The sequence below is a fragment of the Mesoplodon densirostris genome, chromosome 4 (assembly GCF_025265405.1).
Source record: "Mesoplodon densirostris isolate mMesDen1 chromosome 4, mMesDen1 primary haplotype, whole genome shotgun sequence".
NCBI lineage: Eukaryota > Metazoa > Chordata > Mammalia > Artiodactyla > Ziphiidae > Mesoplodon > Mesoplodon densirostris.
The window spans coordinates 125,667,697-125,695,577 of NC_082664.1; the positions used below are offsets into that span (position 1 = coordinate 125,667,697).

Genomic DNA, 27,881 nt, shown 5'->3' on the forward strand with positions numbered 1-27,881 from the left:
AAAATTACCTTCCAATCACCCAGATATCTAACAACAAAACTTCTGTTTTAAAAAAAGCAAAGAAGGGGCTTCCCTGGTGGTGCAGTGGTTGAGAATCTGCCTGCCAGTGCAAGGGACATGGGTTCGAGCCCTGGTCTGGGAAGATCCCACATGTCGTGGAGCAACCGGGCCCGTGAGCCACAACTACTGAGCCTGCGCGTCTGGAGCCTGTGCTCCACAACAAGAGAGGCCCGTGCACCGCGATGAAGAGTGGCCCCCACTCACCGCAACTAGAGAAAGCCCTCGCACAGAAACGAAGACCCAAAACAGCCAAAAATAAATAAATATTTTATTTTATTTTATTTTATTTTTTTTTGCGGTACACGGGCCTCTCACTGTTGTGGCCTCTCCCGTTGAGGAGCACAGGCTCTGGACACGCAGGCTCAGCGGCCATGGCTCACGGGCCCAGCCACTCCGCGGCATGTGGGATCTTCCCAGACTGGGGCACGAACCCGTGTCCCCTGAATCGGCAGGTGGACTCTCAACCACTGCGCCACCAGGGAAGCCCTAATAAATTTATTAAAAAAAAAAAAAAAAAACAATGCCAAAAATGGGTTCTCCCTTTGCGGTACCATCCTACCTGTACCACCATTACCACAACCAAGTCCTCCAGCTGGCTGGTCTGCAGCTCGTATGGTAACTCAACTTGTGCTGGGAAGACTGGACCAAAGTGGTGTAGGATTCATTGGCAAATTCTGAAATGCTACATTTCAAGCACTATATATTCTACATGTTTGATCTTTAAATTTTATCCCAATAAAGTCTTATATGTTGGATTTCTCTGTAAAACTATACTTGCTTGCTTCTGAACCTAAATGGCTGGCTCATTAATCTCACAATTAAAAATTTTAATGTCATATTTACAATTATACACAAGGATTCTTTACTGATTCTGATCATCAAGATTCCTTCCCAACAACAACAAAGTCCATCATTCTAGTTCCCAAGATAACAATCAAGAACACAAAGATTCATTTATTAAAAACATAATAGATGGCTTCAGGCTTCTGGGTCACTTAAACAAACGATAATAAAAATATTAAATTAGGGCTTCCCTGGTGGCGCAGTGGTTGAGAGTCTGCCTGCCGATGCAGGGGACATGGGTTCATGCCCCAGTCCGGGAGGATCCCACATGCCGCGGAGCAGCTGGGCCCGTGAGCCATGGCCGCTGAGCCTGTGCGTCCGGAGCCTGTGCTCCGCAACAGGAGAGGCCACAACAGTGAGAGGCCCACATACCGCAAAAAAAAAAAATATTAAAGTAAACTCACCAGATAAAAAGACAGATTATCTACAACGGGATGTACATTGAGAAGTAAATTTTAGATTTTGTTTTGAAAGTTAGAAATCAGTGCTGCTCTCCAAAAAAAAATTGCAGAGGAAGGAGCACTTCCAAATTCATTCTATGAGGCCACCAACACCTTGATACCAAAATCAGACAAAGATACCACAAAAAAAGAAAATTACAGGCCAGTATCACTGATGGACACAGATGGAAAGGGCCTCAACAAAATACTAGCAAACCGAATCCAGCAATACATTAAAAGGATTATACACCATGATTAAGTGGGATTTATCCCAGGGATGCAAGGATTTTTCAATATCTGCAAATCAATCAGTGTGATACAACACATTAACAAAGTGAAGAATAAAAACCATATGATCATCTCAATAGATGCAGAAAAAGCTTTTGATAAAATTCAACATCCATTTATGATAAACACACTCCAGAAATTGGGCATAGAAGGAACACACCTCAACATACTAAAAGCCATATACGACAAACCCACAGCTAACATCATACTCAATGGGGAAAAGCTGAAAACATTTCCTCTAAGATCAGGAACAAGACAAGGATGTTCACTCTCACCACTTTTATTCAACATAATTTTGGAAGTCCTAGCCCAGCAATCAAAGAAAAAAAAGAAATAAAAAGAATCCAAAGTGGAAAAGAAGAAGTAAAACTGTCACTGTTTGCAGATGACATGATACTATACATAGAAAATCCTAAAGACATTACCAGAAAACTACTAGAGCTCATCAATGAATTTGGTGAAGCTGCAGGCTACAAAATCAATACACAGAAACCTGTTGCGTTTCTATACACTAACAACGAAAGGTCAGAAAGAGAAATTAAGGAAAGAATCCCATTTACCATTGCATCAAAAGAATAAAATACCTAGTAATAAACCTACCTATGGAGGCAAAAGACCTGTACTCGGAAAACTATAAGATGTTGATGAAAGACATCGAAAATGACACAAATGGAAAGATATACCATGTTCTTGGACTGGAAGAATTAATACTGTCAAAATGACTATTACTACCCAAGGTAATCTACAGATTCAATGCAATTCCTATCAAATTACCAATTGCATTTTTCACATAACTAGAACAAAAAATTTTATAATTTGTATGGAAACACAAAAGACCCCGAATAGCAAAAGCCATCCTGAGAAAGAAAAACGAAGCTGGAGAAATCAGGCTCCCTGACGTCACACTATACTACAAAGCTGCAGTAATCAAAACAGTATGGTACTGGCACAAAAACAGAAATACAGATCAATGAAACAGAACAGAAAGCCCAGAAATAAATCCACACACACAGTCAATTAATCTACAACAAAGGAGGCAAGAATATACAATGCAGAAAAGACAGTCTCTTCAATAAGTGGTACTGGAAACACTGGACAGCTACATGTAAAAGAATGAAATTACAACATTCTCTAACACCATACACAAAAATAAATTCAAAACGGATTAAAGACCTAAATGTAAGACCTGATACTATAAAACTCCTAGAGGAGAACATAGGCAGAACACTCTCTGACATAAATTACAACAATATCTTTTTGGATCCGTCTCCTAGAGTAATGGAAATAAAAACAAAAATAAACAAATGGGACCTAATCAAACTTAACCAGCTTTTGCACAGTAAAGGAAACCATAAACAAAACAAAAAGACAGGCTTCCCTGGTGGCGCAGTGGTTGAGAATCTGCCTGCCAATGCAGGGGACATGGGTTCAAGCCTTGGTCCGGGGGGATCCCACATGCCACGGAGCAACAAAGCCCATGCGCCACAACTACTGAGCCTACACTCTAGAACCCGTGAGCCATAACTACTGAAGCCTGTGCACCTGGAGCCTGTCCTCCGCAACAAGAGAAGCCAATCCCACTGAGAAGCCTGTGCACCGCAACAAAGAGTAGCCCCCGCTCAACACAACTAGAGAAACCCTGCATGCAGCAATGAAGACCCAACACAGCCAAAAATAAAATAAATGAATTTTTTTTAAAAAGGCAATCTACAGAATGGGAGAAAATATTTGCAAACGATGCGGCTGACAAGGGATTAATCTCCAAAATATACAAACAGCTCATACAGCTCAACAGCAAAAAAAAAAAAACCCAAACAACCCAATCAAAAAATGGGCAGAAGACCTAAAAAGACATTTCTCCAAAAAAGACAAACAGATGGCCAAGAGGCACACGAAAAGATGCTCAATATCGCTAATTATTAGAGAAATGCAAATCAAAACTACAATGAGGTATCACCTCACATTGGTCAGAATGGCCATCATCAAAAAATCTACAAATAATAAATGCTGGAGAGGGTGTGGAGAAAAAAGAACCTTCCTTCACTGTTGGTGGGAATGTAAATTGATATAGCCACTATGGAAAACAGCAAGGAGGTTCCTTAAAAAACTAATAATAGAGCTACCATATTATTCAGCAATCCCACTCCTGGGCATATATCTGGAGAAAACCATAATTCAAAAAGATAAATGCACCCCAATGTTCATTGCAGCACTGTTTACAATAGCCAAGAATGGCTAGCAACCTAACCATCAAGAGACGAATGGATAAAGAAGATGTGGTAAATATACACAATGGAATATTACTCAGCCATAAAAAAGAATGAAATAGTGCCATTTGCAACAACATGGATGGACCTAGAGATTACCATACTAAGTGAAGTAAGCCAGACAGAGGAAGACAAATATCATATGATATCACTTATATGAGGAATCTAAAAAAAAGGATACAAATGAACTTATCTACAAAACAGAAATGGACTCTCAAACATAGGAAACAAACTAATGATTGCCAAGGAGAGGAGGGGAGAGGGATAAATTAGGAGTCTGGGATTAAAATATACACATTATTATACATAAAATAGATAACTAACAAGGACGTACTGTATAGCGCAGGGAACTATACTCAGTATCTTGTAATAACATATAATTGAAGAAAATGTAAAAAAAGAATATATATATTTATATATATGTGTGTATAACTGAATCACTTTAGTATGTACCTGAAACTAACACAACATTGTAAATCAACTAATTTCAATAAAAATTTAAAAAATAAAGATAAATAAAATAGCAATTTATAATACTTAATGGACACTAGTTTATGGTGATACTGTTGTATACAACAACAAATGTAATTAAAATGCACAAGCAATAAATTAGTCAAATTAGCCAAAGTTTAAAATAAATAAATAAATTCTCTCTACATCTCTTAAAAAAGGAAAGAAAAGGAACCAGTGCTGCCAAATTAGGAAGAAAAGTTCCTAGGGAAGAAACCTGCCTACAGAAAAAAATAGTGCTTTTGATTTCCTAAAATTCAAGCACAGAAGAGCACAGCTTGTGTTGAATTGTTAGAAGGCAAATTTTCTAAAAGCAGAGTAGAGTAAATCACAAAACCTCTGAATGCCCTTCACAATACTTATCAGAGTCTGTGTCCTTGAATTTGCATCACCTGATCTTTAGGCACTGGCTATTAGGCATGTGGAGGAAGGCAAACTCAATTATAAAAAATGAGAAGAGAAGGAAACTGTGAAATCTAATCCAATGCCAGTCGAGCCCTTGGCAGAAAACACTGGTAACCAATGTTATTAAGATGTAGCAGAAACCTTACCCACACTGCACAAAACAAGATGGATCGTTTTAACTATTTAGGAGTGCTGAAGCATCTGCTGCCTTGTTTCCTAAGGCAAAAAACCAAGTGCATATATATAAAACATATACATATTAATTCAAATCTTTTCTATAAATTATTCATACATCTTCCCAAGCCTAAAATAATTATAATTTTCTATATACAAAAGTTCTACTTTAAAAAGGAAACAGACTGACCTAGCTTTCTAAAATACTGAAACTATAAACCCTATACACCTAGGATGTTGGACATCCCTAGGAAATACCAATACACCGTCCCACATCAGATTAAATTATAACTACTTGTAACAGAACTCAGGAAAATCAAATATGTAACTCAGAGAAGAGATATTTGTGGTGTTTAATGGAAAAGATTGTTTGACAAACATTAAAACTTAAATAGAAACCACCTTCCAAGACCTAAAAAAAGAGGGAGGGAGGGATAAATTGGGAGACTGGGATTGACATATATACATTACTATATATAAAATAGATAAGAACCTACTGTATAGCACAGGGAACTCTACTCAATACTCTGTAATGACCTATATGGGAAAAGGATCTAAAAAAGAGCAGATATATGTATAACTGATTCACTTTGCTGTACAGCAGAAACTAACACAACATTTTAAATCAACTATACTCCAATAAAAATTAATTTTTAAAAAGACTTAAAAAAAGAGAAAGAAAAAAAAATAAGTGACTTGTTTCATGACAAACTGAAGAATGACATCCATATCACCAATTAAAATGTCTCAGTGTTTCAGATTCTTCAGTATGTAGCATCCAAATACTTTGCAAAAAACATTAAAACAGACTTTATTGTATTTAAATAAATTGGAGAGCTAATAATTGTTTACTGTGGTTACCACATAAGAGGTTCATAGCTCTGTGTATTATGGGAATATACAGATGAACGCAGAAGAGCTGATTTTGAGGAACTAACAACAACAAAATGTTATTAAGAGCATGCAGGAAAGTGAAATTGATTTGGATGGGGGAAAGAACAGACAGATATAAGGGGGGAATCTTAGAAAGATTAATGGAAAAGGTTTTTAAAAGCATTTGAAACGGGATTTTAATACTGACAGACAAAAATACACAGTAAATCAAGCATTTTACTTTACAACCACCTTTACTTCATCTCCCAATTAATAAAAAGAATTCTCTTTAATATGTGTTCCAAAATGAATAAAGACCTTAAAATTACTTATTGTTAAAGAAATAACAAGATGATTATAAAAATGGATAAGAATTATCTAATAAAATGGGGGAATACCAAAATTATTGTTTTGATTTTAGTTAGAAACATGAAACACATACAAACATTCAGCTTTCACTAGAACACCTTAAACTCTGTTTAAATCTAGTGCTTACAGATAAAATGGAAGGGGAGAAAATGAAAAATTAAATTTAACCATCACATTCTGGACTCAAGTGATTAAGTGTGATGAACTAGCTAAGTACAGGTCAAAACTAAACTCTTAAGAGCTTGTAATGATTTAAAATGTATTCAATATGTATACTAAGAAAGAGAATGCTGAAAGCCATTTAATTTTTCAGAGAATATTGTTTTCCGAAACTACAAACAATCTACTGGCGAAAGTAATCCCTTAGAAAACTGAATTCCATGATGAAGTAGTCATTTCATTTAATGAAGTACAGAGATAGTCTTTTAACAATGTTAAAAATCTTATAGATTCCTTTTTTCTTTCTTTCTTTTTCTTTTTTTTTTTTTTTACTTAACAGGGCCTTAAAATATGTTCATCCTAAACTCTTGCAGATTACTCAGAATCTTTTTTCAAATTCTCTGAGTATTTCCATCCCCTGAATAGTTACTGAATCAATAAACTTCCACAAATTACTTTCTGGTGATCTTTTTATGCATAACCAAAATGTTTGCTTTTATTTTAGTTCTATGATAACAATGAGAAATTAGAAATCTACTTACATACCACCAAGCAATTCCATACCACCTATTCATTTTGTGTTTATATCACAAACAATGGATTTATTCATGAAAACTGGTGTTCTATAAAATTGCCACAAACAATGAGTTAGTGAATACTGAACCACTGCTCCTAGGAGAAATACAGGGTTAGGTTCCTGCAAGCCTCTGAGCACAACATTTTCATCAACTGATCAATACCTAACCTTGTTTTATGTGTGCTTCTCTTTAAAGACACCTTATTTGATATATATTGATGATTCATTCACACTAAGCTCATTGCCAACAGCACTGTAACTCAAGCCTGAAGCAAACTGATCTAATACATGTATTTTCTACATAATGCACATCATAGCCTTTGTGCATACAGGAACACTAGATAAAACTTCAGCACTATGCTTGGGGGCCATTTTAAACAATCCAATCACCAACAAAAAGCACAGAAATGCAAAAACTGTGGCATTAAGTAGAGTGCAAAGAGGACATTTGTTTACAATATGACAGCAGAAAACATGAAAGCAAGAACCACCTAGTTCAACCACAGGTGGGAAAGCACACATGAGCCAACTCAAATTCTTTGCAGCTCTGTGCATGTCTATAAATGGCTGTGAAACTGTTGTGAGTAGTGATTTTGGATTTACTGAGATAGCAGGCATTCATCCACTAGCATGTGCAAATAATGAGGCTTGACAATACAAAGAAAGACCAATTAAATAAATCTTATGGGAAATATTTTAGTACTTCAACCAGTCAATTTTGTAAATGCAAGGGTTTACTTAATGGTTATCAAGAATGGGCAAAACTTTATGACATTGTTCTTAAACTGCTACACAAAAATACCCCATTGAAGCATTCTATAAATTTTCAGATGAAGAGTAAAGACAGAAAAATTATTTAAAATTTATTGACTATTCTTTAAAAACAGTCATTAGGGAGAAAATAGTATAAAAAGAAAGCAAAATCTGCAGCTTTTTTTTTTTTTTTTTTTTTTTTTTTGCAGTATGCGGGCCTCTCACTGTTGTGGCCTCTCCCGTTGCGGAGCACAGGCTCCGGACGCACAGGCTCAGTGGCCATGGCTCACGGGCTTAGCTGCTCCGCGGCATGTGGGATCCTCCCAGACCGGGGCACGAACCCGCTTCCCCTGCATCGGCAGGTGGACTCTCAACCACTGCGCCACCTGGGAAGCCCTATCTGCAGCTTTAACAACACAATTTCTTATGAACTACCTGCCTCTCATACCTTTTTAGGGAAAAACCAGATGTTTGCCCACTATTATTACACACTAAAAAGTTCATAAGGATAAAGTACCCTGAAGTATTAAAACAATAAGACATAAATTATGATATATTAAGTTAAACTGCAAAGGCATAAAAAGACAGTGTAGACAATTAGAAATGAACACATAACATACATATTTAAGCAAAGTACCTCAGTAAAATAAATTTAAAATGCTCAATTTTTATTTATTAATATTTAAAATATTATCCAATATAATCAGAATGTATGTCCTGTTTGCATTTCTACTTTTCATAACAAAATTTAGATACGTATGTAAACATCACCTATTCACACTGGTACTTGAAATTTATATTAGTGAAACTGAAAACAAGAAGATATGTTAATTATTAAGACCCAAAGAAAATTTGAGAGCTGGGAATCAAATCAAATAAAAGCCACTAACATTCTTTTCCTTTCAAATTTCAGATGATGTTCACTATAGCATGTTTTTGGCAGCGAAAAACTAGAAAATACATCTTTTAATAGAGGACTTATTTAGAACATAAAATAATACACAGTCTTTAATAAGAAACGAGCTCATATATATATACACACACATGCTCACACATGTACACATAGACACTATATATACGTGTGTGTACATATAGCCTTCAATTAAAAATGGGGGCCTCCCTGGTGGCGCAGTGGTTGAGAGTCCGCCTGCCGATGCAGGGGATACGGGTTCGTGCCCCGGTCTGGGAGGATCCCATATGCCGCGGAGCGGCTGGGCCCGTGAGCCATGGCCGCTGAGCCTGCGCGTCCGGAGCCTGTGCTCCGCAACGGGAGAGGCCACAACAGTGAGAGGCCCGCATACCGCAAAAAAAAAAAAAAAAAAAAATGGGACAGACAGACAAGGAGAAATGTCTATAATATATTAGTAAGGCAAAAAAGGGGGTAGGGGCAAGTCACAGAACACTATGTATTGATACAATATGATTCCTTCTTAAAAAACAAGAAACATAACTTGCTTATATATATGCATATATACTGTACTAACAAGAAGGGACTTTGGCACTTTCATTTTTTATAATGAGCATGTATAAGTTTTAAAAGCTTAGTCGGTTCTCAGCAAGTGTTGTTTTCTTATTAATGGCTATTTAAAAAATAAAGTCATGTGAAAAAATTCATGTTGTTTGAAAATGACTCCTATAATCTTAATTTATTCAGTTATTCTGCTAAAAATAATTTAAAACAAACATTTCCCAGTTCAAAGAATTTCTGTAAATGTTCTCAAAATTCAACACTCACCAATCCCCCAAACTGAAATGTTTACTGATTTGTAACAGGGGTTGGCAAACTTTTTCTGTAAAAGCCAGACAGTAAATATTTTAGGTTTTGCAGACATACATGGTCTCTGTTGCATATTCTTCTCTGTTTTTGTTTTATTTTACAACTCTCTAGGAATATTAAAAAAAAATAATAAATCTTAGCTCAGATCCACCAAAACAGGCTGCAGGCTGATTTCCCTTGCCAGCGATAGTTTGCCAACCACTGATTTATAACAACAAACCAGCATCTGGAAGTCTGATATTTTAAATATATTACACCAAAGGTAGCAGAGATCCCAACAGGGTCAATTTTCTTCTACCTTAAATAAAGTAAGGTAGCATTATAGTAATTAAAATTTCAAGTTGATTAATACATCAAATTCTATTAATAGGCTAGGCACTTATCAAATGATGGGAAAACATAGTACATGAAATTTCAAGTGTTTATTACTATTATATAACCATAATCATGTGTGCACCTGCAAGGTACACATATCCACTTGAAAAAGTCAACTAAAATTAAAATACTACACATCAAAGCTCAACTCTCCTTTTATAAAAATTTAAACCATTTACTCATTTAAATAATCAGAAATAGTCATTTATTTTAGATGTCATCAACCCTTGAAAATTAAAAACTGAATTCAGAGACTGATAGTAATTACGGGGTTTTAATTTTGTAAGGATTATTATAAAATAGTAATCAACAACCTAAAATATTACACTTTAAAAACGTTTATATTCTTGGAAAGTTTTTAACATTTACTGTGTCAGCAACCATCATGGAAGACTTGAATATGCTTTTTTTCTGTCTAAAAGACAGCTTTTATATATTTGATTTTGTCTAAAATTGAAAGATCCTTTTTACCATCTGGGTCCTACCACCAAATATAAATTTTATTATGAATAATAATCTGGGTCAAATTCAAACTCAAAAATGAAAATGTATCCTCCAAAAGTAACCAAATAATCATTACAGAATAATCTTACCTAGACTGGTGGGTTTTATCAGTTCATCCAGTAAATCGTAAAATGGTAATTTTTGAAGTTTTATATCCGGATGGACTGGGTGAAGAGCTGATGTAAGATGTGGGAGTTCCAGTTCATGTTTAGGTCCCAGAAGAGAAACAGGGAGTAACGGTGATGATGCAGGGTGACCATCATAAGTGAGTTGTGGAATGGTAGATGGAGACAAAGTTGCTGGCATAGGACTTGAATGTACGTTGGGGATGGACAAGTCCGCAGGCGTCATGATTTTCTGGGGGAACCTCCGCCTATAGAGTTCTTTAATTTTCATTTGTACAGCAGGACTGCAGCCAGCCTTTAGCAAATGCAGGGCTTTTGTGAGAAGTTCGTGTTTGCGTCCGTGCTTGTTTCTCCCAGCGTAGCCCAACAGTACTTGGAGTTCAGAAACTCTAAGGCTCATAACCATTTGCTTAGAGACAAAACAAAATGTAAAACATTAGTATTCCAATGATATAATTTACAACATTAAATGATACTTTATTATAACACTTCATCCTTATGGTTTGTTTACAAAGGTCAGTTCATTTAGAGTCAATTCCAGTTATTTCAAACTTAAAATCTAATCATTTGATATAACCAAAGAAATTTAAAATTAATATTCATAAACTCACTAACTTCTACCTAGGGTTATGAAAGATGTAAAATAAGTATACACCAGGTAGAACCACATCTCACCTTATTCCATTGTTATAATGAAATTTTCAGGTATTTATCAAGCACTTACTAAGTCTCTAGGAGAGTACCGAGTGTTATGTGGACGGGAAAAGATAATGAGCCCTCAAGAACATTTGTTTTCTTAGGGGAAAATTATATAAGTACATGTGAAACATATAAACAGTCCACTTCAAGCACCAGATGTAGGCAGGATACAAATAACATCATATTACATCCTATACTGACTTTGGGATTTGGATTTATAGGGCTTAAACTATACCTTTTTTGACCTATTATATACCAGATACATTTGATATTTTCATATGGGTTGTCATTAAATCTTTACAACTCCACAAGGTGTTACCCTTCCTGCTTTACATGTGAAGAAACTAGTTAGGAAAGGTTAAACAACTTACCTAAGGCCACCACATAGCTACTAAGTATCAATGAGGATTCAAACCTAGTTATGTGTAATTCTAAAGCCCATGCATGATCTTTCCACTAAACCATTAGGAAAAGGATGACACTGGAAACATATTATTGACACTCTATTGGCAAAGCCAGGCTAAAAAGTCCAGGAATTGGGAATTTCCTGGCAGTCCAATGGTTCGGACTCTGGCTTTCACTGCCAAGGGCCTGGGCTCGATCCCTCATCAGGGAACTAAGATCCCACAAGCCACGCGGCAAAAAAGTCCAGGAATTCAATCCACATGCCATAATGCGTAAGGGTGAAGTAAAGAAATCTATTTAACTTTAACTGTGTTCCCAAACTTATTTCTCCTTTCTCCCCAACTACTAAGAGACTACCAACAGGAAATACCCACACCACTTCTCCCATTTTAAAGTTGAGGAAAATGAATTCCAAAGGGAAGACAAGATCATACAGCTATTAACAGAAGAATCCTGACTTTACCACCACTGACAGGGAGGTGTCAGGATGAAAGACACATGTAAGGATACCATTTACTCTCTATTTGCACAACTATTTTATCCCCTCACCTCATCCCAAATACCACAAAAGCTAAGCTGCCTTCCCTAATTTACCACCACTCCCTGGGATAACATCCATCTCAAGCCAATCATCTAGAAGTTATTTGCAGTTTACAAAACAATTAAGAAAAATAAAAATAGTGAGAAAAACAAGTGTATAAAGAGCTTTATATGCAATATAGCGGGTTAATCAAAGAAATATGAGCCCTTCCCCTACCTTCCCTGGCCTGGAGAATGCTTTGTTTCCTCAAAGCCCAGATTTTGTCAGCCTTGCCCTTTAGGCCTGGCAGAACTAAATGACTCTCTTTTCACTACTCTTACTGGCCATTTTTCATACTTTTATTTTAGCACTTATCTTGCTGTATTATAATTTTCTTTTTTTACAAATGATTCCATGACCCGACTGAGGTCCTCTATGGCAACAGTCCCCAACCTTTTTGACACCAGGGACTTGTTTCATGGAAGACAATTTTTCCATGGACCAGGGAGGGGGGGATGATGGTTTCTGGATGATTCAAGTGCACTGATTTATTATGGTCTCTGTGGAGTCAAACCTATCTGCTCATGATAATCTGTATCTGCAGCCGCTCCCCAGCACTAGCCTCGCCGCCTCAGCTCCACCTCAGATCATCGGGCATTAGCTTCTCATAAGGAGCACGTGACCTAGATCCCTCACATGCGCAGTTCACAGCAGGGTTCATGCTCCTATGAGAATCTAATGCCAGGATATCCATTTCTCCCTACTATCCAAACTGTCCTAAGAGTACAAAATAGTTTTAAAGATTTTTTTTTACTTATTTTAAAAGCAACAAAGATTTCAACAGAAAAGCACTGTATTAATGTAAGCTTCTGCTCTTAGAGAAATCACATGAATTATGCTTCAAAGATTATAGGTTAAAACTCAACTTAAGTTGGCATTGGTCAAATGTATTTTGTTTTACAGAGAAAACACAATAAATTTTTAGAAAGAGAAGAATGTCTTTCCATTTCAATTCAGTTCCATTCTCTTAAGTCAAACACAAAAACCGAAACTCAGCGGTTACCATAAACTTATGACAGCTTTTGTCCTAACTCTATGTGTATAAGGGTTTAAATGCAGCACAGATGTATTATTGTTCTATTTCTATGGAAGAATACATTGACAACTCGCATAAAATAAAATCGCTTGCTTGATGATCAAAAGAAAAAAGTTAATGACATAGGCATAATTTTTGTTGTCATTTTCACAGGATGCATAATTAATCATCACAATTATAAGGTAAGTATTGTCCTCAATTTACAGATGGGAAAACTGAGGCCTAGGAAGGTTAAGAAATTTGTTGAATGTTACAAAACTAGTTCTACTCCAAAGTACCTTTACACTGTTAGTGTCTTTTAGCGAAAACAAACCACATGCCTTTTAATTAGCAAAGAGAAAAACTTCTAAAAGATCAATTTATTTAATATTCAATCTCAACTTCAAGCTTCAACATTTTACCTTTTAAGAAAATTGGTGGTTAAGATAAAAGAAAACATCTGGATTCAAATTAACCATTGCACCTTGTAATCAGGTACAGTGAAAGATGAGGTGCTATCTATTGCTATTATTGGAGCAGCTGCTGCATAATCTTAAGGACTGTAATAAGCATGCACTATTTAAAAAACCAAATAAAAGAGAGCAGGAAATGCAACCATCTGAAGTATCTCTCAACCAAAAAGCTTCAAAGACGCATGGAGCAGTCAATTCACAATGTAAAGTGTTGACAGCATAGAGGAAAACTAAACACTTAAATGTGAAATGTTGAAATGCAATGTATCTTAATCTTTCATGTGTTTAAAATCTCCATTTGTTAGCACTACAACAAAATGAATATTTATAACTAAGGATAACATCAACCACTGCTATTACTAGAAATCATTGCCTCCTTGGATAGCATTCTGCTGACTCTACATCCCCAAATGATAGAATGCCTGAGAAATGTGTATATTCTGTACAGAAAGCATTCTGTGAGGGTCAACTTTTTTAAATGAATCTTTTTAATCAGAAAGACCTGCACACCGTTTTAAAAGTCAAACAGTTTTACAAGAAAAACAGATGTCACTTGCCCTGTCCCCATTTTTCACATCCCTAAGGCAACTACCTTCAAGTCTTTTTAGCTATTTCTTCAGGCGTTTTTTTCACTATTTCTACTATATAGTAGGTCTATTAGTTATTTAAAATATTTTCCCTTTAGGAAAAAAATTGACTTCCTATTAAAAGGTAATGATTTAGATCTGTTACAACTTCCCATCATCATTTTTGGTTGACTCAATTGTTAGTTTATAATATTACTATGGCTGTAAATAATATTCACAGACGAGCCAAAAGTACATCATGATTACTGTTTCTTTTTTTGTATGACCTTGTTTTCCTTCTAGTTAATAACTGCACCATTTTTGCATTTGCAAAATTTTCTGTGTAACTACGGTTAATTCATCTTTAAATTGCTAGTGTTAACTTTCCTCTCAACGTATTCAAATATATCAGGTAAATCTCTGTTTTAATTTCTTTTTTTTTTTAATTTTATTTTTGGCTGCGTTGGGTCTTCGTTGCTGCGCGTGGCCTTTCTCTGGTTGCGGCGAGCAGGGGCTACTCTTGGTTGTGGTGCGCGGACTTCTTATTGCAGTGGCTTTTCTTGCTGCAGAGCATGGGCTCTAGGCGCATGGGCTTCAGTAGTTGTGGCACACGGGCTCAGTAGTTGTGGCTCGCGGGCTCTAGAGCACAGGCTCAGTAGTTGTGGCACATGGGCTTAGTTGCTCCGCGGCATGTGAGATCTTCCCAGACCAGGGATCGAACCCATGTACCCTGCATTGTCCTAACCACTGCGCCACCAGGGAAGTCCTTTAATTTCTTTCTTAAAAATATACTTCATACAATCCTCCATCAAGTTCCAATTTAGACTGCTTGCTCTCTAGGCCTGGTACAAAACTATGGTCATGGAATTTCCCTTTAACTTATCCTGGGAATTCCCTTATCACTCTTCGTGTTGGACCCCCTGTTTCCTTGATCTCACTTCTTCCTATCTTGATTTTCTCTTTTTAGTGGGGTATTTCCTCCAGTAGCTTCCTGAGAAGGGGGCATGGGAAGTACACTTTTTAAAAAATCCCTTGCATTGTCTAAAAATATCTTCATTTACTCATACTTAGTAACTGAGTTTGGCTCAGTATAGAATTCCAGACAGGAAAGTATGTTCCATCAGAATTTTGAAGGCCTTTCCTCATCATCTTCTCTTAAGAAGCCTGGCACCATTCTGATCCGCAGTCTTTCACAGTCAACTATATATCCTCCTCAGGAAGCTTCCAGATGCTTCTCTTTATGTGTTCTGAAATTTTACAATATTGTATCTTGGAGTAGGTTTTTTTTTTTAATTGTATGAACTGATAATTGCTAAGTCTTTTACATTTATAGATGTATGTCCTTCAGTTCTGGGAAGTTTTCTTTTTAAAATAAATTTATTTTTGGCTGTGTTGGGTCTTCGTTGCTGCATGCGGGCTTTCTCTAGTTGCGGCAAGCAGGGGCTACTCTTCGTTGTGATGTGCGGGCTTCTCACTGCTGTGGCTTCTCTTGTTGTGGAGCACGGGCTCTAGGCGCGTGGGCTTCAGTAGTTGTGGCACACGGGCTCATAGTTGTGGATCGCGGGCTCTAGAACACAGGCTCAGTAGTGTGGCACATGGGCTTAGCTGCTCTGTGGCATGTGGGATCTTCCCGGATGAGGGATCGAACCCGTGTCCCCTGCATTGGCAGGTGGATTCTTAACCACTGTGCCACCAGGGAAGTCCCTGGGAAGTATTCTTGCAGTAGTATTCCTTTGACTTGTTTCTGTTCTCTTTCTTGTATGCCTATTATTTAGATACTGGCCTCAAGGCCAGTAAACTGTTTAATTCTTTTTTGCTCTGTTTTCTTTTTCCTCTTGCATTTACATCTCTTGTCTTTAGCTCTATTTTCTGGGAGATTTCCTCAACTTCATCTTCTAACTCTTCTATTAAAATTTCAATTCCCATGAGCCCTTTTCTGTTTGCTGCATTTTTCTTTCTCTTTTTTTCCCCTCTACATCTTGTTCTTATTTTACATGAATGTAGTATCTTCTCTCTTTTTTAAAAATTTTATTTTATTTTTTACTACAGCATCTTCTTTTCTCTTGAGAATATAAATAAATAGGGTGTTTGACGTCGTTGTTTTCTTCACCTGCCTGCACTGTCTCTGTAATCTGAGTTCTTTCTTGCTATTTCCTCTGGTCTCTGCCTTTCATGCTTGACATTTTCCTCAAGTAAGAGGGAACCTTTGGCTGTACATTTATATCTAAGAGTAAGACACGAAAAAGATGATCAGATGAACTGTGTGAGTGAGCAGACCGGAGTACTGCACTCTAGGATGATAAGGCAGGAACTTGGCTATCATGAGGATTCCATTTTTTCCTTTTATCTGATCACTTTTGACACAGAGGAATCCTCCAACCTCTTGCTTTGGCAGTATAAGGTTGGCTTCCAGTGTTCTCAGGGCAGAGTAGGGGAATGGGGAGGGAGGAGGGGAAGGTCCTCACCATTCTATCAGAACACATTTCAACTTAATCTCCTTCTCAGATATGTAACATTTTACACACACACACACACACACACGCACGCACAGTTATGTGTGTGTGCCTGTATAAGAACACCATTCCAACTACAGAGGCAGGGACCATATTCTGAGAAAAAGAAATACAATAGTCAAGCAATATCAACAAGTATTGTAGACAGAGAGCTTTTTGAGATTAAATAAAAAGTGCCAGGGCTTCCCTGGTGGCGCAGTGGTTGAGAGTCTGCCTGCCGATGCAGGGGACATGGGTTCGTGCCCCGGTCCGGGAAGATCCCACATGCCGTGGAGCAGCTGGGCCCGTAAGCCATGGCCGCTGAGCCTGCGTGTCCGGAGCCTGTGCTCCACAACGGGGGAGGCCACAGCGGTGAGAGGCCCGCGTACAGCAAAAAAAAAAAAAAAGTGCCAATGTTACTGTCTCATTAGCTATGACACTACGTTATTAAAGGTCATACCTAAATTGTGAATAAGAATTAGGTACTTCCTGTTGAACCACCTAATTACTCTCGTTCACACATCCCACTGCAGTATTTTAGAGGATGAATCATAAAGCAGACTCTATATTATGAATCTTTATCTGGTATCAATTTGTAAACAACTGTAAACCAAAATGAATTCTAAAGACAGTCAAAATAGGCATTTAACAGTGTCATAATATTTCATTTATACTTTTACTTTCTACCCACAAAAGCAATCATCAAAAATACTCTAACTGCATAAAGATTGTACAGTATTATAAAAATATTTTATTCATTATTTTCAAAGTCAGATTCTTCATTCAATGGAACTGACTTTAGGATCATTTCTAATCCTCTCCACTTGAAATAGTTAATAAACAGCTGTTAGATTAGCAATTTGTCAACAATGTCCAGTCCAACCAGAAAACCTAGTTAGACAGTTTCTACTAAAGCAGCAAGTCACACTGGTTACACACTTCTCCATAATCTTGTTCCACCTGATTTTTCATCTGTTATTTATTTCTCAATATAAGATGACTGAAAAATGACGTGTACTGCCTACTCCTCTAGCTGATTATCTTTCTCCCCTTCTGGTACCTTCCATCACATGGGATGCATTTAGCTCCCACATAATGACAAAACATGAAGATTCCATTCTCCTTCAAGCAAAGTATAAACCTAACACTCTGTTGAAATGGCATACCATGGCTTTGATTTTTGATAGATAGTTTAAATATTATCCCCATTTATGTACTACCACATTTCATGAAACCCATGGATATGTCCTTCAAAAGCTCCTTCTAGATGATAACTTGAATACTAAAAATAACAAACCCAAATCAAAACAGTTTAAAATTTAGATTAAATATTTTTTACAATAAAAAAAAATTTAGCTTAATTTAAAAAGAGTTTAAAAAGAGTTTAAAATTCTAACACGTTGCCAAACTCCTTATGCAGAGGTAGGACAAATATAACTTTAAGTAAAAAGCTGCTCTGCACACAGATGTTCAATAAATGCTTTTTGGATCCATGAATGAGCTGTAAATGAGTTGTAGAAAGGGAATATAGGAACAAACAATGAACACATAGAGATAAGCTATTCTTCAGAGACAGAGACTCATAATCATATTAATTCAATTCTCAAATGTGCTAGGTACAAATACAACATAATATAGTACTAGTATATATAGAATTTGGATTCTGATACTAACTCGGCCACTAATTTACTGAATCACAATCTTCCAGGGTCTATTTTCTCTCTTTAAAAAATGACAGATTGACTAGAGCTTCTCAAAGATTCCTCAATTTCAAAATTCTGTAATGCTGTAACTATTAAGTGAAATCTTTCTTTTCGTTCTACTCTTCCACAGGTTAAGGAAATACAAACAATCTGTATGGTCAGTGAAATCTCTCAATGAGCAATGTGCTCAATCAAAAATATAAGTGTCGGGGCCTCCCTGGTGGCGCAAGTGGTTGAGAGTCCGCCTGCCGATGCAGGGGATACGGGTTCGTGCCCCGGTCTGGGAGGATCCCATATACCGCGGAGCGGCTGGGCCCGTGAGCCATGGCCGCTGAGCCTGCGCGTCCGGAGCCTGTGCTCCGCAACGGGAGAGGCCACAACAGTGAGAGGCCCGCATACCGCAAAAAAAAAAAAAAAAGTGTCGGGCTTCCCTGGTGGGGCAGTGGTTGAGAATCTGCCTGCCAATGCAGGGGACACGGGTTCGAGCCCTGGTCTGAGAAGATCCCACATGCTGCGCAGCAACTGGGCCCGTGAGCCACAGCTACTGAGCCTGCGCTCTGCAACAAGAGAGGCTGCGACAGTGAGAGGCCCATGCACCGCAAGGAAGAGTGGCACCCGCTCACCGCAACTAGAGAAAGCCCTCTCATAGAAATGAAAACCCAACACAGCCAAAAAAATAAATTTATTTTAAAATATATATATATGTGTGTCATACATGAGTTGATACAGTAAAAATAATGATAAACCTAATACGTATTAAATGCTTATAATATGCCAATTACGTATTAATTATAGTAGCATGAGTATCTTACTTAACCCTCACATGGACCCAAGAGACAGACCAATATTATTCCCATCGTATGGATAAGAGAACTGATGCTAAACAGTAAATAAGTAAATAAGTGATGGAGACAGGGCTCAAACCTGACCTGACTCCAGAGCTCAAATTTATAACCACTAACCAATACAAGTGTCTTATCACAAATCTTAGCCAGGACAGAGTATGTGTTACACTGGGATGGGGGCACTAAATGACAGTGAGAGAAATTAGACTCTACAGAGTGAACAAGCAGCAGAATAAATGCTTATTTGGGGACAGTAAACGTTATAAAAATAGTTTAAGGTTATTCAAGTAGCCACCTATAGGATGGATGAAACAAGACTAAGAAATAAGACTTCTAGCTAAAAGAGATGGCAACAAGCAAGAATTATTTATCTACATGTAAGAAGAAACTGTGACAGTGGAAATAGAGGAGACAGGACCAAGAAATACTGCAAAGAAAATCTGCAAGAGGGCCTCCCTGGTGGCACAAGTGGTTGAGAGTCCGCCTGCCGATGCAGGGGATACGGGTTCGTGCCCCGGTCTGGGAGGATCCCATATGCCGCGGAGCGGCTGGGCCCGTGAGCCATGGCCGCTGAGCCTGCGCGTCCGGAGCCTGCGCGTCCGGAGCCTGCGCGTCTGGAGCCTGTGCTCCGCGACGGGGGAGGCCACAACAGTGAGAGGCCCGCGTACCGCAAAAAAAAAAAAAAAAAATCTGCAAGAACATTCAATAATCTAGATGAGGTGCCTTTTAAAAAGCAGTGCTATACATGATCATGAGAACAATCGTTCACTTTTCAAATAAAAATCTAAAATTTTAAAATAGTAAAGCTTTATGGACTTCCCTGCTGGCACAGCGGTTAAGAATCCGCCTGCCAGTGCAGGGCACATGGGTTCGAGCCCTGGTCCAGGAAGATCCCACATGCCGTGGAGCAACTAAGTCCGTGTACCACAACTACTGAGCCTGCGCTCTAGAGCCCACGAGCCACAACTACTGAAGCCCACGCACCTAGAGCCCGTGCTCCTCAACAAGAGAAGCCACCGCAATGAGAAGCCCACGCACAACGAAGTGTAGCCCCCACTCGCCGCAACTACAGAAAGCCTGCGCGCAGCAACGAAGACCCAACATAGCGAAAATTTTTTAAATATATAAATAAATTTATTAAAAAATAAAATAAAATAAATAAAGCTTTAAGAAATTTGAAGTCTATCAAATTATAAAAGAATGAATATTTTTTCACAAACTCCTCCAGCCAAAACCAAACAACATGTTGCATTTACAACAGGAGATATCATCTAATTTAAGTCTCAGACAAGATGCAATGAAAGATACATTATACTTTATCTGAGAGAAAGTTAAGAAGTGTAAAAGGAAGAATAGATAAATATTAACAGAACAAAAAGTGAGAAAAAATGCATTCTGTAACTCTACAAAATCTTTAAATCACAGCCTTCAATCTGGGTCCCAAGTAAAAACCTTAGAGGGAAAGTATCAAGAGAACTATTTCAGAGTAACAGGTGTAACCTATTCAATCAAAGTTAGAGCTAGTAAATAGCAGAGCTCAGACTCAAAAGTCAGATGCCAAAGTCCACACAATGCTGTCGAGTACTAACAATTACAGACATTATTAGGGAATTTGAAATGAGTTTTTTTTTTTTTTTTTTTTTTTGCTGCACCACGTGCCATACGGAACTCCCCTGACCAGGGATCGAACCCAGACCCTCTGCAGTGGAAGCACGGAGTCTTAACCACCGGACCACCAAAAAAGTCCATGAAATGATGTTTTTCTTTTTTTTAATTTTTGTTCTTTAAATTTTTATTTTTGGCTGCGTTGGGTCTTCATTGCTGCACACGGGGTTTTGTTTTTTTCTCTAGTTGCGGAGAGCGGGGGCTACTCTTCATTGCGGTGTGCGGGCCTCTCACCATGGCGGCCTCTCGTTGCGCAGCACGGACTCTAGGCGCACGGGCTCAGTAGTTGTGGCGCACGGGCTTAGTTGCTCCACGGCATGTGGGATCCTCCCAGACCAGGGATCGAACCCGTGTCCCCTGCACTGGCAGGGAGATTTCCAACCACTGCACCACCAGGGAAGCCCTGAAATGATGTTTTAAAAAATGGTAGAATCACAGGATCATAACATAAAATAGGACTTTATTTTTTTTATTTATTTTTCTTGAAGTATACTTGACTTACAATGTTGTCAGTTTAAAACAGAACTTTAGCAATCATCTTGTCCAACTCTCCATCTAATATACGAAGTTCTACTGTAACCTCCTTAATTGATGGCCTCCCAGCCTCTGCTGAAACACTTACATGAGTTCACAATCTAATCTTAAAACAGCCTACATTACTGAAAAGCTCTATGAATTTAAATTTTCCTTAAACTTCTACCCAATGGTTCTAAAATTTCATCCTTTTGGTATAGACCCCTTCCCACCCTGGCCATCGTACTCAGAGTGAATGAAATAATCCAGATAATAGTTTGACTACTCTTAGTACTATCTCTCTTATTATGAACAGAGCTATTTCTACCAGTGCAACCTAATAAGGCATTTTAGACGGGCCTGTTTTATTTAGGCAAGTGGAAGGACGTTGTACGTTATGTTTTTCTTTCAGCAGGGACAGGGAGTCACGTCCACATCATATTGTCGCTCACATTAAGCTTGAGGTTAACTAAAACCTTTATTCAATTGTTTTCACATGAAATGCTACTAGGTTAAACCTCCTCATCCTCTAATACAATTTTTAAAATTTAAAAATAGAACTTTATATACAGTGCTGTTAAACTTCTTTTCCAGGTTCATTAGTCCAACCTTTCAAAACCCTGAAGAACTGCACCCTGCACTCTCTACTGTAGCATTTATCACACAGTGTTGTAAACAGCTGATTTTCTAGTCTATGTCCTGCCCTAGACTTTGAGCCTTTCAAGGACACTTTTCTCCATATCACCTATGCTAAGTATGGTAGATGACATCTAGTAAGTGCACAGGAGATGATGATGATGATGAATTAATTCCTCTTGATTTTGTCATCTAACATTCTTCCCAGTTTTCTGACACCAAGAAAATCTGAGAGTTTTGCTTCTTAAATATTCATATAGGTCATCCTTAAAACTTGGGATATAACAGGGTCAAGACTATAGAGCCCAGTGGCACATGATAAGAAATTCCCCTCCATATAACAAAGTTTAAGGTTACAAATAAGATTGTTCAACTACTTAGAATTCAGATGATTATTATTCCTCAAGATTCTCCAATCTTAAGGTAATTATTCAATAAACACTATCCAGGGTGCACAAAAAAAACAAATAAGGTTATCATATGCTAGTCTTGATTTAGGGCTTTCAGAGAAAAATAAGCTTAGAAAAAGATATATACAATTTTTTTTTTTTTTTTTTTTTTTGCGGTACGTGGGCCTCTCACTGTTGTGGCCTCTCCCGTTGCGGAGCACAGGCTCCGGACATGCAGGCTCAGCGGCCATGGCTCACGGGCCCAGCCGCTCCGCGGCATGTGGGATCTTCCCAGACCGGGGCACGAACCCGTGTCCCCTGCATCGGCAGGTGGACTCTCAACCACTGCGCCACCAGGGAGGCCCTTTTTTTTTTGGCCACACTACAAGACTTGCAGGACCTTAGTTCCCCAACCAGGGACTGAACCCAGGCCCTTGCAGTGAAAGCGCTGAGTCCTAACCACTGGACCTCCAGGGAATTCCCACAAATGTTCTGTTTTTAATTTTATTTTATTTAAAAAAATTATTTTCCATTATGGTTTATTACAGGATATTGAATATAGTTCCCTGTGCTACACAGTAGGACCTTGTTGTCCATCCATTCTATATGTAATAGTTTGCATCTACCAACCCCAAACTCCCAGTCCATCCCTCTCCCACCTCTCCTTCCCCGTTGGCAACCACAAGTCTGTTCTCTATGTCTGTGAGTCTGCTTCTGCTTTGTAGATAGGTTCATTTCTGTCGCATTTTAGATTCCACATATAAGTGGAATATACATCATATAGTATGTCTTTCTCTTTCTGACTTACTTCACTTAGTATGATAATCTCTAGGTCCATCCATGTTGCTACAAATGGCATTATTTCATTTTTTATGGCTGAGTAATATTCCATTGTATGTATATACCACATCTTTATCCATTCATCTCTTTGTGGACATTTAGGTTGTTTCCATGTCTTGGCCATTATGAACATAGGGGTGCATGTATCTTTTTGAATTATAATTTTGTTCAGAAATACACCCAGGGGTGGGATTGCTGGATCATATGGCAAGTCTATTTTTAGTTTTTTGAGGACCTCCATACTGTTCTCCATAGTGGCTGCACCAACTTACATTACCCCCAACAGTGTAGGAGGGTTCCCTTTTCTCCACACCCTCTCCAGCATTTGTTATTTGCAGACTGTTTAATGATGGCCATTCTGACCAGTGTGAGGTGGTACCTCACTGTAGTTCTGACTTGCATTTCTCTAATAATTAGCAATGTTGAGCATCTTTTTCAGGTGCCTATTGACCATCTGTATGTCTTCTTTTGAGAAGTGTCTATTTAAGTCTTCTGCCCATTTTTTGATTGGGTTGTTGTTGTTGAGTTGTATGAGCTGTTTGTATATTTTGGAAATTAAACCCTGTTGGTCACATCATTTGCAAATATTTTCTCCCATTCCATAGGTTGTCTTTTCGTTTTGTTTATGGTTTCCTTTGCTGTGCAAAAGCTTTAAGTTTGATTAGGTCCCATTTGTTTATTTTTGTTTTTATTTCTATTGCCTTGGGAGACTGACCTAAGGAAACACTGGTACAATTTATGTCACAAATGTTTTGCCTCTGATCTCCTCTATGATCTCTTCTAGGAGTTGTATAGCGTTTTGTCTTTTTTTTTTTTTTTTTGAATTTTTGAATTCTACTTTATTTTTTATATAGCAGGTTCTTATTAGTTATCTATTTTATACATATTACACGACCACTACACCCCCCACCACTTTCCCCCCTTGGTGTCCATACGTTTGTTCTCTACATCTATGTCTCTATTTCTGCCCTGCAAACTAGTTCATCTGTACCATTTTTCTAGGTTCCACATATACGCATTAATATACAATATTTGTTTTTCTCTTTTTGACTTACTTCACTCCATATGACAGCCTCTAGATCCATCCACATCTCTACCAATGACCCAATTTCGTTCCTTTCATTCCTCTTTATGGCTGAGTAATATTCCATTGTATATATGTACCACATCTTCTTTATCCATTCCTCTGTCAATGGGCATTTAGGTTGCTTCCATGACCTAGCTATTGTAAATAGTGCTGCAATGAACATTGGGGTGCATGTGTCTTTTTGAATTATGGTTTTCTCTGGGTATATGCCCAGTAGTGGGATTGCTGGATCATATGGTAATTCTATTTTTAGTTTTTTAAGGAACCTCCACACTGTTCTCCATAGTGGCTGTATCAATTTATATTCCCACCAACAGTGCAAGAGGGTTACCTTTTCGCCACTCTCTCCAGCATTTGTTGTTTGTAGATTTTCTGACGATGCCCATTCTGACTGGTGTGAGGTGATACCTCATTGCAGTTTTGATTTTCATTTCTCTAATAATTAGTGATGTTGAGCAGCTTTTCATGTGTATAGCGTTTTGTCTTATATTCAAGTCTTTAAGCCACGTTATTTTTGTGCATGGTGTGAGGGTGTGTTCTAACTTCACTGATTTATATGCAGCTGCCCAACTTTCCCAGAATCACTTGTTGAAGAGACTGTCTTCTTCTCATTTTATACTTGTCTCCTTTGTTGAAGATTAATTGACTGTAAGTGTGTGGGTTTATTTCTGGGCTCTCTATTCTGTTCCATTGATCCATGTCTGTTTTTGTGCCAATACCACACTGTTTTGATTACTGTAGCTTTGTAGTATTGTCTGAAGTCTGGGATGATTATGCCTCCTGCTTTATTCTTTTTCCTCAGGATTGCTTTTGCAATTCTGGGTCTTTTATGGTTCCATACAAATTTTAGAATTATTTGTTCTACCTCTATGAAAAATACCATTGGTAATTTGATAGGGATCACATTCAACTGGTGTATTGCTTTGGGTAGTGTGGCCATTTTAACAATATTAATTCTTCCAGTCCAAGAGCATGGAATATCTTTCCATTTCTTTGACTCATCTTCAATTTCCTTTATTAATGTTCTATAGTTCTCATCATATAAGTCTTTCACCTCTTTGGTCAGGTATATTCCTAAGTTGTTTTTTTTTTTTGGTGTGATTTTAAAAGGTATTGTTTTTTTAAACAACCCATTCAAAAAATGGGCAGAAGGGCCTCCCTGGTGGCGCAAGTGGTTGAGAGTCCACCTGCCGATGCAGGGGATACGGGTTCGTGCCCCGGTCTGGGAGGATCCCATATGCCGCGGAGCGGCTGGGCCCGTGAGCCATGGCCGCTGAGCCTGCGCGTCCGGAGCCTGCGTGTCCGGAGCCTGTGCTCCGCGACGGGGGAGGCCACAACAGTGAGAGGCCCGCATACCGCAAAAAAAAAAAAAAAAAAAAAATGGGCAGAAAACTTATATAGACATTTCTCCAAAGAAGACATACAGATGACCAAGAGGCACGGGAAAAGATGCTCAATATAGCTTAGTATTAGAGATGCAAATCAAAACTACAATGAGATATCACCTCACACAAGTCAGAATGGCCATCATCAAAAAGTCTATAAACCACAAGTGCTGGCAAGAGTGTAGAGAAAAGGGAACCCTCCTACACTGTAGGTGGGAATGTAAATTGGTTCAGCCACTATGGAGAACAGCATGGAGGTTACATAGGAAACTAAAAATAGAGCTACCATATGATCCAGCAATCCCACTCCCTGGGCATATAGTCAGAGAAAAACGTGGTTCAAAAGGATACATGAACCCTAATGTTCATTGCAGCACTACTTACAATAGCCAAGATGTGGAAACAACCCAAATGTCCATTGACAAATGAATGGATAAAGAAGATGTGGTACATATATACAGTGGAATATTACTCAGCTATTAAAAAGGATGAAATAATGCCATCTGCAGCAACATGGATGGACCTGGAGATTATCATACTAAGTAAGTCAAACAGAGAAAGACATGTATGATATCACTTATATGGGGAATCTTAAAAAAAGATACAAATAAACGTATTTATAAAACAGAAACAGACTCATAGACTTAGAGAACAAACTTATGGTTAGCAGTGGGAGGGTTGGAGGGGGAGGGATAGACTGGTAGTTTGGGATTGACGTGTACACGCTGCTATATTTAAAATAGATAATGAACAAGGACCTACTGTATAGCACAGGGAACTCTGCTCAATATTCTGTAATAACCTAAATGGGAAAATAATTTGAAAAAGAACAGATTCATGTATATGTATATCTGAATCACTCTGCTGTACACCTGAAACACAAGGTTGTTAATCAACTATACTCCAATCAAATAAATATTTTTTTAAAAATACAATTTTTAAAAAGGTATTGTTTTTTTACATTCCTTTTCTGATATTTCATTGTTAAAGAAATGCAACTGATTTCTGTATGTTAATCTTATATCCTGCTACCTTGCTGAATTCATTTTTCAGTTCTAGTAGTTTTTGTGTGGAGTTTTCAGGGTTTTCTATATATAGTATGTCAGCGGAATATAATGACTATCTTATGAGGTTATTATTTTTTTTTTTTCTTTTTTTGCTGTATGCGGGCCTCTCACTGTTGTGGCCTCTCCCGTTGCGGAGCACAGGCTCCGGACGCGCAGGCCCAGCGGCCATGGCTCACGGGCCCAGCCGCTCCGCGGCATATGGGATCCTCCCAGACCGGGGCACGAACCCGTATCCCCTGCATCGGCAGGCGGACTCCCAACCACTGCGCCACCAGGGAGGCCCTGAGGTTATATTTTTTAAACTTCAAATTTTACTCATTGTAATAAAGTTAGCTGCCCAGATATGACAAAACAAAATCCCAAATAAAACTTAAAACTGAGAAGTAATCTGATTGAGCTTCACATTTAAAAGCTCCAATTTAAATGACAGGATACTCCAAGTCACCATTTTCCAAACTACATTCATACGGTTAATAGATATTCAGAGTAAATAGGGTGCTGGGGCAAAACCGGTCCAGGAGGGAGTTCCCTGGTGGTCCTGTGGTTAAGACTTTGCCTTCCAATGCACAGGGTGAGGGTTTGATTTCTGGTCAGGGAGCTAAGATCTCACATTCCTTGGGGACAAAAAACCAAAACAAACAACCAAAAGCAATATTGTAACAAATTCAAATAAGGACCCCCCCCCAAAAAAAAAAAAAAAAAAAACTGGTCCAGGAAATTCAAGCGTCTATAATTCCCCATCCTGCCCTCCCTTCTCAAATAACATTCACACTAAAGGTCCTAAGAAGTCCAGCAGAAGAAGTATGTTAACTTTGCATCCAACATTTTGCAAATTTACTTAGCCACAAAACTCTTCTTTATTATTATCATTTTTAAATCACTGTCATCTCATTTCTTAGCACTTCACAAAAAAAGTATTTTAGAAAAAATTACAAGATCTTCAAGTTTTCCATTTTACATCTGTTGTTCTAGCAACATTATTAAAAGCATCCCCTTCCACTCTTAAAAGTGTCCCACTTTGG

The 27,881-nt window shown here is 38.0% G+C and overlaps 1 protein-coding gene across 1 annotated transcript in view; it reads right to left on the reverse strand.

The window, feature by feature from the left end:
• The window catches only part of PIAS1 (protein inhibitor of activated STAT 1), a 124,643-nt gene that overhangs the window by 86,589 nt on the left and 10,173 nt on the right, over nt 1-27,881 (reverse strand). The window contains exon 2 of the mRNA XM_060097119.1: nt 10,464-10,908. Coding sequence (XP_059953102.1) covers nt 10,464-10,908 — 445 coding nt within the window. The remainder of the gene's footprint in view (nt 1-10,463; nt 10,909-27,881) is intronic.